The sequence below is a fragment of the Sesamum indicum genome, linkage group LG1 (genome assembly GCF_026168435.1).
Source record: "Sesamum indicum cultivar Baizhima isolate 11 linkage group LG1, ASM2616843v1, whole genome shotgun sequence".
NCBI classification, from domain to species: domain Eukaryota; kingdom Viridiplantae; phylum Streptophyta; class Magnoliopsida; order Lamiales; family Pedaliaceae; genus Sesamum; species Sesamum indicum.
In genome coordinates, this window is record NC_142657.1 from 13,280,079 (window position 1) to 13,290,540 (window position 10,462).

The 10,462-nt window shown below is 34.2% G+C and overlaps 2 protein-coding genes across 2 annotated transcripts; one reads left to right on the top strand and one right to left on the bottom strand.

Moving 5' to 3' along the window:
• The first annotated feature begins 431 nt into the window (after positions 1 to 431).
• On the top strand, positions 432 to 1,883 carry LOC105159821 (mitogen-activated protein kinase kinase kinase 20). The gene has a single exon (XM_011077023.3). It carries the CDS (start codon positions 573 to 575, stop codon positions 1,650 to 1,652), a length of 1,080 nt encoding a protein of 359 aa, XP_011075325.1. The 5' UTR covers positions 432 to 572; the 3' UTR covers positions 1,653 to 1,883.
• A 5,042-nt stretch (positions 1,884 to 6,925) lies between these two features.
• On the bottom strand, positions 6,926 to 9,365 carry LOC105159829 (uncharacterized). The gene is made up of 3 exons (XM_011077034.3): positions 8,694 to 9,365; positions 7,854 to 8,039; positions 6,926 to 7,536 (listed from the first exon to the last, which is right to left on the bottom strand). Exons 1-3 carry the CDS (start codon positions 9,153 to 9,155, stop codon positions 7,252 to 7,254), a joined length of 933 nt encoding a protein of 310 aa, XP_011075336.1. The 5' UTR covers positions 9,156 to 9,365; the 3' UTR covers positions 6,926 to 7,251.
• Between the last annotated feature and the right edge of the window lie 1,097 nt (positions 9,366 to 10,462).

Genomic DNA, 10,462 nt, shown 5'->3' on the forward strand with positions numbered 1-10,462 from the left:
TCAAAAGTCATTATGTTCAGTTCCTAATATAATGGATCTTTATAAATATTTGGTAAATGCTTAGATCTTCCGAATTTATCTTGACACGTGATGGTAATCAAAATTAAAATTATTTTTTATTTTATTTAAAAAAAAAAATTGTTTGATAGAAGCTAAAAGCACGAGGGCGATTAATTTAGTTGATGAACAGAATTCTCAAAAGTCATGCCCAACAAATGGCTTGACTGTTAATATATATATTTTTTATTAAAAGAAAAAGTTAATTTAATAATTTCTCCTACACTATGAGCCACGTTTTTCCAAACAGGCGTACGCTACGTCTGGTTCCTGCCAAGTACCTTTCCCAACCACGTGCTTTTTGTTTTTGGCAACCAAAAACTTTCACACACGTTTACAATCAATAAATCCTTCTATATATATACTCTCTCTCTCTTTCTCTCTTCTAATTTCAATTCACATTGTTTGTTGTGGACCTCTCCTTTCCGTTTCCCTCTCTCTCTTCCCTCCAAAATCTCAAAGCATAAACCCCACTCAGAGATTCCGAAAAACTCTGTGATTTTGAGTTTTGAATTATGGATTGGGTTCGGGGCGAAAATCTGGGTCATGGCAGTTTCGCGACTGTGAATTTGGCGACGGCCGGAAGCCAGAGCTGTGGGTTTCCTCCGTTAATGGCGGTGAAGTCATGTGGGTTTTCTCACTCTTCCTCTCTTATGAACGAGAAGCTGATTCTCGACGACCTTAAAGACTGCCCGGAAATCATTCGGTGCTTTGGGGAGAGTTGTTCGTATGAGAAGGGCGAGAAATTGTATAATGTGTTGTTGGAGTATGCTCCCGGCGGCGCTTTGGCTGATAAGCTTAGGAATTCCGGTGGTGGGAGGATGTCGGAATCTGAAGTCCGGGGATACACAAAGGCTTTGCTTAAAGGAATTTACTATATTCACAAGTTCGGATACGTTCACTGTGATATCAAGCTTCAAAACATTCTTTTAGGAGGGAATGGCCGCGTGAAGATCGCCGATTTTGGACTGGCGAAGCGGTATGGAGGGAGAAAAGGCGCCGCGACGGGGTGCGAATTGAGGGGCACCCCTTTGTACATGTCGCCGGAGATGGTCGCCGGGGGCGAGCAGGGGCCTCCAGCGGATATTTGGGCGCTTGGGTGTGTCGTGGCGGAGATGTTGTCTGGAAATCCGGCGTGGCGGTACTCAGATATCGCCGGATTAATGATGAGAATCGGAGTAGGTGAAGAAGTGCCAGAGATCCCCAAAGGTTTATCGGAGGAAGGGAAAGATTTTCTTGGTAAATGTTTCGTGAAGGATCCAAGCAAGAGATGGACAGCGGAGATGCTCCTAAATCACCCCTTTACCTGTGATCAAGATTTTGAAGATGATGGGTCGAAAAACAGAGAAGAAAACAGCCCCTCAACCTCTCCAAGATGCGCATTTGATTTCCCGGATTGGGCGTCCTCGGTCACATGTTCAATTACCTCTTTACCCCGGTCGGAATATTCCCCGGAATCTGGCTCATGGTTCTCCGGGGAGTCGAGTTCAGGAAGTGGCTCTTGGTCCAATCGGGCGGCAGCGCGGCTGATGGAGCTAGTTAGCGATCAAAATCCTAATTGGTCTGTGTCGGATGATTGGGTCACCATCAGGTGACGGTCCAGGAGTGTTTGGTCAATTTTGGTCACAATTCACAAGGAAGAGCACAGTCAGGAATCAGATTTTTGAAGATATTGTTTGCCCTTTCTTTTGCCGTTAGATCCTACTTTTCGATACTTGTATGTAAAGAAGAGCAGAAATTACAGAGGTAGAGGGAGAGAGAGAGAGAGGGGCAGAATGTACAGTCCTTGATAAATACTTTTCAATACTATACTATTCATTATATTATTTGATATATTTAAATTTAAAATATTAATAAATAAAATAGACAAATAAATAAAAGAAAACAAGATTCGTTATCCGCAACATGATTGTATAATTAATTATTATGAAGAAATTAATTTTAAAATAAGATATTATAATGTGTGATGCATAATTTTATAATTAATTATATAAATATATAATCATTTTTAAGGTTGATGAGGGAGGCAAATAATTATTTAAATATATATAATGAGTAATTAGAAGAAAAATAATTGCGGTGGAATTAAGAACTAGAAACTATAATTTCTATGTTTCAATGGAATTTAATTTCAAAATGGCTAAAATGGTACTAGAAAATGTGTTGGTACTTTAAACACATGTTTAGTCCACTCAACTACGGTGCCGAATGAGAACACGTAATATGGAAGAATACAGTGTGAATTGTACTTACATGAGGTACAAATTAATTGTTAGATTAAATACATAATTATGATATTATTTATAATTTAAAAATTAATAATTTATATGGGTACAAACATCACCAACCCAACTTCAGTTACATTCTTAGGATAATTAATCATACATTTTATTATGAACTGCCACTATATCTTACTTGGACATAGTACAAAATATTTTTTAAATAAATAAATAATATACATTTAGATGCTTAAAGTATAATAAAAAATGTAATATTAATTTAAAAATTAAAAAAAAAATGTAAACTGAGGTAAAGTTTTGTGAGTTGTAGACATTAATTAAGAATAATCAAGCTTATCTTCTTTCTAACAACATAACCACATAAAGAGCAGTGCACAGCTTAGTTCCCGTATCCTTTATGGAATATGCTGTCAGAATTCATGCAAGTTTCCATCTACATCTTCAGTCTCTGTCCTGCTTTTTCAACAAATTTCCATTTGTAAACAGAAAATCTTACTTCCCACGCTTGCAATATAATTGATATATAATTTAAAAAAAACTGAGTAATTAATTCAATCTGAATAGACTCAATTTGGGCATAATTCGTATTTATAGACACTACAAAAAAATGAATATCACGATTTCAAAATTATGGTAATCAACACTATCCAACACAACCAGCAAATTTGATTTGAAAAATTAAATTTTGATCATAGTTAATAAACATTTGCCATAATTTTAATTATAATCATATGTTATGATTTTTAACTATGACTAATATTTTGATGACGTTTATAGATGTAACGGATAATAACCATTGAAAAGTCATGGTTAATTAATATTTGCTACACTTTTTATTTTTAATTATAACAATTAATTATTTTCAAAAATAATAATTTTCAAGAATGCTTTAGATTATTTTCTAACTATATATAATTACAATTTTATCTCGTACCGATCTTTTACCACATGAATAAGTTTCCTATGCAAGAAATTCAAATTATATGAAAAAATAATTATAAGGTCACAAGGCATATTATTGAGGGAAAAATTACAAGGGTGAAAGAAAATAATAGTGATGGGAAATTTAAAGACCAAGTACATAGGTAATAAAGAGACACCTTGTCGTACGACAACTACTAGCCGTAGGGATATGACTGCTCGAAGTAACATTGTTAATGGTGTTGAATTATGAATTAATTTACCATGGGCTTGCAATTAAGTTTCCATCGTTCGAGTATAAATAGTTACCTAATACATGAAATTTGGACAATTGGATGCCGCATGTAAGCAACTTGACGTGGGCTATATCTCATAAAGTTCGTACCATGTCTCCTACAATATTTTTGTAATGTTCGGACAAGGTTGAATTTATTTTATTAATTTAATATCTTTACGGCTGGACTTGGTGTATTCTAAAACCTAATATACATGAAGTCACCGTGAACATTCGATTATTTTAGTGATTGTGGTTCGCTTAAAATCGAACAATTTAGAGAAATCTACAAACAGCAACTAGATATAATTTTGACGACTCTAATATTTCTATAACCTTTTACCATATTTGTTTTACGAACTACCTGATTTAAATATTATTGAAGAGTTATAATCGAGACCTTTTCGATAGGTGTTCTGACACAGGTTTGTTTTGTAAGCTTACGGCTTAAAGAATTTAAGAGTATTTTTTACTTTTTGAGACAAGTAATTATCATAGAGATTCAGTCTTAAAGATCTTGTTATGAAGTTTCGATTCAACACAACTGAGTCATAGTTACTCGATCGTTTATTGAAGTTCTCTTTTTGAAGAAGCTTTCAAATGCTTAGATATTAAATGAGTGTTATTTCAGGCGGTTGAAGTTTTTATTGTGGTGAGTTTGGAATATAATAAATAAAATTGGATTAAGCAGTTGTGATCGTTGTATTATCATTGAATGGTTCACAGTCCCACTTGGTCTACCTTTTTAAGTTAATGGTAAGAAATTTTCAATCAGGTCCTCATTTCATTTCATTGATAATATATTACAAAAAAAAATAATACATATACATATTTATATATATATATATATATATATACTTCTTGAAATTTATGAGAATTGTCCAAGAATTATTAAATAATAGCCAAACCTCTTTTATAATGATTTAAATTTTCAAATAAGATGATCGTTAAATAATTAACATTACATAGATAAATTACGTTTACTTGTTCTTAATATACCGTCAAACTGAATTTCAAATGATTGTCGACTGTCGAAATTGGAGACCACATTCATAAAACAATTCCAATTTATATAACGTAAAATACAAATTTACCCCAAATCCCACACCTTCTATCAATTGGTCATATGTTTCTCATCATTCATTTTTCTATTGGAATTCCAAAATTTGGCCTACACACCAAACACCTAAAGGCAGCATTTGTTTCTACTTCTATTTCATCAACTTTTTCTCAATACAAACATACACGCCATGTGCTAAATATGTAAGTAGATGATTGGGGGGGAGTTTTGTCATGTAATAATAATAAATTCTCCACCAATCATATTTTTGTTTTTGTTTTTGTTGTCTTTTTCATACCACATTTTTCTTTCATGCATGCCAAATTTATGTCACCTTTTTCCATAGCATATATAAGTGTATGTATTTATTCATACAATTGAACTTCAAACGTACTAGCTAGATGCCATTCTCAATTTCCACATGTTAAATAAGTTATGCAATTCTAATCATGTAATTTATGGGGTGATAATTTTGATCTTGTATAAATTGATTTTCGCAATTTAATTCTATAATTTTTAAATTTAGCAATTTTCATTCTTTTCTGATCAATTTGGTCTGAAAATTGCATGTGATTTACACATATCCAATTAAATTATAATTTTAGTCATGTAACTTGTAGGATGTTGGAATTTTTAGTCCTATAACTTGAGAGAGTTGGTATTTTTAATTCTTCATAAATTTATTTACAAGACTAAAATCGTAAGTAAATTGCCATTTTTGGTAAATTGATTGAAAACGGACTAAAATTGCCCAAATTATAAAATTAGAGGACTAAATTATAAATATCAATTTGCATAGAATTCAAAATACCACCCCAAATTAAAGAACTAAAATTGCAATTTTCTCATAATTTAATTCATTACTTTTTAATTACATCTATATGCCAAATGTGTATTTCTCATTCCTCGGAGTTTGACATTTTTGTCCAGGTCGACTGGTTGGAATCGAACTCCCATGCATAAGCCTCGCAGAATATGTCTGAATTCTACTTCTCATTTATCCTAAATATTCGCCATTCATGTGCTTTTGGATCAGGGTTAGGACTGTTAGCTAGTGAGTATTTATGCCGACTCATACTTAATAAATACATATTATTGTTATTTATATGTTTTACTAAATCCTACCTATAGAATAGGTTTTCAGTCTTATTCATAATATATTTAAAATAGTCGAGTTCAATTTCAATTTTGCCCATTAAAACGTGTGTCACCTTTTTTTTTTTTTTTTAATAAGTTCGAAAAAGATAAAAATTTCAGTAAAATTTAGATTTACATCAAAATTAAACAATAAGGTCTGCAATGAAGCAATTATGAACAATTATTTTTTCAAAAAATCAATACGTAAAAAATTTAATAAAATTTAAGATTTTTAGATGACAAGTAAATCTAATTGATTGATTTATTAAAAACTCAAAAATTTAATATTTTTAAATTAACGTATAAATATGAATTTTAGAGTATTAAATTTTGACTCGTATTGCTACACATATCTGTGGATATTTTAGGGTCTAAAACATATCCATACTCATGAAATATTTATTTCTTTTGACAAATATGAAATATTTATTTCAATGGGTATGGGTTTGGATCTAATATCAAAATATTGGGTTCAAATATAGGTATTAATTATTATAAGGATAAATTATAATGAGTTTTTATGAGATTGGGTATAATTACAAATACTCCCTCATTGTTTGAAAAATTATCAATACCCCCCTTTAATGGTCGCCTAACTATTAGCCAAATTCACTAGTTTCCGGTAGGTTTTCATACAAATTTTATAGTGAACTAAGAGAAATGCACATATAAATATCAATTATAATTGTACTTATTTTTTAAAAAATTTCTATATATATATATATATACGGACTAAGTGATAATTTTTTTAAAAAAAATTCATTCACAACATCCATTTTTTTTGAAAATGAAAAAAATACAGCACGAACAAAGTTAATAATTTCAGACATCTTATCAATAATTACATATTTTATCAAATATTATGAGATATTCATAATTTTTTAAATAATAAGATCATAATCGCCATTATGCCTAATCTTATAGAAATTTATTATAATTTATCCATATTATAAAGAATTCGAGTTTGGGCATTGTCCGTTCATTGAAGGTCTAATATGGGGAACATTTCTATACTTCTGTAAACTATACTCAGCCCTCTCTGACAATATGCGAACGAGATGAATGCTGAGGGAAGTGATAAGATTGCCATTGTTGCTGTTCTCATTTTTATTCAGCCATAGAAGGAAAAACATAATTAATTTTCATGAATTTCACATTTCTTTGTACATGATTTTTAGTTTAGAACCTTTATGCAACCTTAAATTTACTTTCAACAATATGCAATTTAGAACTAGATTAAGACAATGAAAATAAGTTATATAACATTGCTCGTCACAAAATTATTACAAGGATACAACGGTACAAGTGAAATTTCACAAGACAACCCCAACTTAATTCTGACATTCCCTCCCATGCATTATAACCATAAAATTCTCTCACTAAAACAACAATTCAAAAAATTTATAATCAAGATATTATACCAAATCTTCCTCCTTCCCCTTTTTGTTTCCGAACGATCGATCAATTTTCCGTTCATTCCTTCTTTCAAATTTTTCTCAACAATTTAGCTTTCTTTCTCCAACGAAATCTGGCCGTGTTAACAAACACGAAAGAAGTGCATCTCAATAGTATGTGCACGAGTTTTTCAATGGAATGGCGACGTTCATTTTCTTGGGGTCCAGAACCACAGAGCATTGGACTCTTTTGTTGAACTTGGGCTTCACCAATCGTCCCAGCACATAAGCTCTGGCCCGGACCGTGAAATTCAAATTCAGTGGGACTGGCGCCACTGGCTTCCCCTCTTGGCTGCTCAAGTTGGCTCCTCCGCCGTAGAGTGGGATGTTGCTTCCTCTCAACATCACTGTCACAGTTTTCTGGCTTCTTCTTGATTGATAGAACCTCTTCACCTGGCAATATTGAAAGGAGCAAAATTAATATGCATTATTCGCAACAAAACAAATTAATGTTAAACTCGTTCATAGACAATGTTGATTAAGCAACATTCGTCAATCTCGACATATTAAGCTAGAAGATTTCAGTTTGGTCAAACTCAGTTGATCAAGTCGTAAGTGTTATTGTACTTGTTCTGTGATTGGTTGGTCTTCTAATATTGTAGACTGATTATATAAAAAGATTGAATTTATGTATCATGCAATATGCTCAAATTCCCCAATGAGCCAACACATAAACCTTAAAGACTTATTATTAGACTTATGTTGCTTACCATCCCACTGGCTAGTGTGAGTTCGGAGAACGATAGATCCAACGGTGTGGATGTTACGTGGACACCAAAAAATGTACCCCTATTACGAAAAACGAACTTCACCGTTGAATTCATGGTCACCATTTCAGTTCCTACACCGGATGCATCTGATCCAGCTTGAATTATGAATCGATCGAACAATATACTCTGCAAAAGTTAAGGAAAAGAAATACATTTTTTGAGATTGAAATGTACAAAACCAGAATGCAGCTATGGAAACAATGGTAAAACAATACCAATAAAAAAAATTAAAAATGAAGAAATTTAAAGAAGAAAAATGTTTGGTTGTGTGCACAGACAAAAATCTGACTTTGAGCACCAGCGTTATCAATGCCCAAATCATCTCCCCTTGTCTACTTAAAACATCCTCGGATTGTGATGTGTTTGGAATTTTCCCATGATGATTTGAGCTGCTGACTTTTAGGACTATGTTGTTGTGTTTATACCTTATTTCTTTATTATTATTATTATTATACCTTTAAATTGAAATGATACAATTCAGATCCTAGGGTTGAAAGTCGGTCCTGGCTGCTGCAGTCTTCAACAAATCACACCACAAAGTATAACTAAATTCAATTTTTAGGGGGGGGGGGGGGGGGGAACTTTTATATTTAATTAAAGTAGTGATAAGTTGACTGGTTGAGTGCAGTCAGTAAATGCTGATCTTAGTAATAATTTTAGTTTACAAATCTTCTTATTTAGGAACTCAGATCAATTAAGATCAACGAAAGCAGACAAAAATAATTAAAGAAACTGAAAAGATGAAGATGAGTTCGGATTTTTTGATGTATAGGTAGGTACCTTCATGACGACGACAGGTTTCTGATTCCTACTGGCGCCCCACAGGATCAAAGCAAAGAACGAAAACAGCACAAAAAACCCGACCACGAACGCCAGAAAATAGCACCGCCGCGGCACCCCCCGCCTCCCCCCCTCCTCATCCAGCAGCCCCTCCTCCTCTATCGCATCGAACTCCTTCCACTGCTTCTCCGCCTTCCGGTGCTGGTGGTGCCGCCTCGACCCATTGCTCGACTTCTGCGACCCTGGCTTCAGCGAGCCGGAGTACCGGGTCGACGACGAGTCCCGTGACTGCCGGCCCGGGGACCCCATCGGGCTGAGAATCGGAGTCGAGTGAAAGGAGTTGGTCGTCTTCTCGCCGTCGTGCGAGTCCCTCGACGGACTCTGCACGTAGTAAACCGCCCGGTTGGGCGACGAGGGCGCCAGGCTCGTCACCTCCGAATCGGTCTTTGCATGCATCGACATTTTCGACTCCGGTGAGAGAGAGTAGGAGTGGTGGCGGGGGTAGATCTCAGCAAGGGCGGAGGAATGGGATCGGATGCTTTCTTGGAGGAGTGTAGGAAGAAAGAGGAAATGGGAACAGAGCACGTTGAGTGTGTGTTTGTTTAATGTAGTTTGCGTGTAATGGGAATTAATTAGGGAGTGTGTGTGTGTGGGAGTGAGTGAGAGTGGACAGACACAGGAGTATTATTAATATATGCCAGTTGGTAATAATAATGGGGATGGATTCTTTTATTTAAGTTTGTGTCCCTTACTCTGCTATTATTGTTCTGTCTCTTTGCTTCACTCCTCGTCTTTCGGTTGGACTCAACCTTGTCCTAACTGCCCAAATACACTCATCACTTTCACTAATTAATTCACTTGATTTTTCAAATTTTAATTAAAAGAATCCAAACTTGTCCCTAGTTGAATGTCTAATATGTTGGATTTAATTCTTTATTTTTTTTTTCCTTTCAGGAGATATACAAACTTTTTTTTAAACAAAATCTTCATATTGGTACTCTTGAATTTAGTGTGAGAGGCTTGATGGCCCATAATTAATTTAAAGATTTCGGCTTTAGAGAAGATGTGATTGGGGACAGGATCTAGGTCCATTAGGCCTCTACGCACCGCCTCAATGGTAGTTGACTTGCGTCCACCAAGATAGGATTGCCACATAGTGTTGTGACAAGCTAACTCAATCAAGGTGTCCAATCACCTTTGATTAACCCACTCACGGATCTAGGAAGCTCTAGCCAAAGGAGTCCGGAGTCCAACCAAATCACCAAACCGTCTTGTTTAAGATTTGAGAGTAACCTTATATGTCATAAAACTAACCTTATCTGCTAGAGGAACACCTATCCGCAACAAGTTGCTCTCATGGAAGTAGGGATTCAGTTGAATTTGGGAACAACTTCTCTCTGAGTCCAGGGAGAGTCAGGCTCCTTCCACAGGATGGAAGAGGCAATCATAAATACCAACACTCTCCGACTGTGAAGGGTAACTTTTTCGCTTATCCTCACGCACAAGAAATTATTACACGTGATTTAGCTTGATATTATTCTCAAAATTATTTTGCTACTCATTATTATTGTTAAATTTTTCGCAATTGTCTTTTAACAATTTTTTGTTAACTTGAGCATACTTCAAGATGAAGACCCTGAGATTTGACTCACTTGACGATCATTTTTGCTCATATAACATATAATTTGTATATATTTTATAAAATAAAAAGCATAATAAAATTGAAATAAACATTTTAATTCGCTAACTATCATAATTTATTGGAGCAT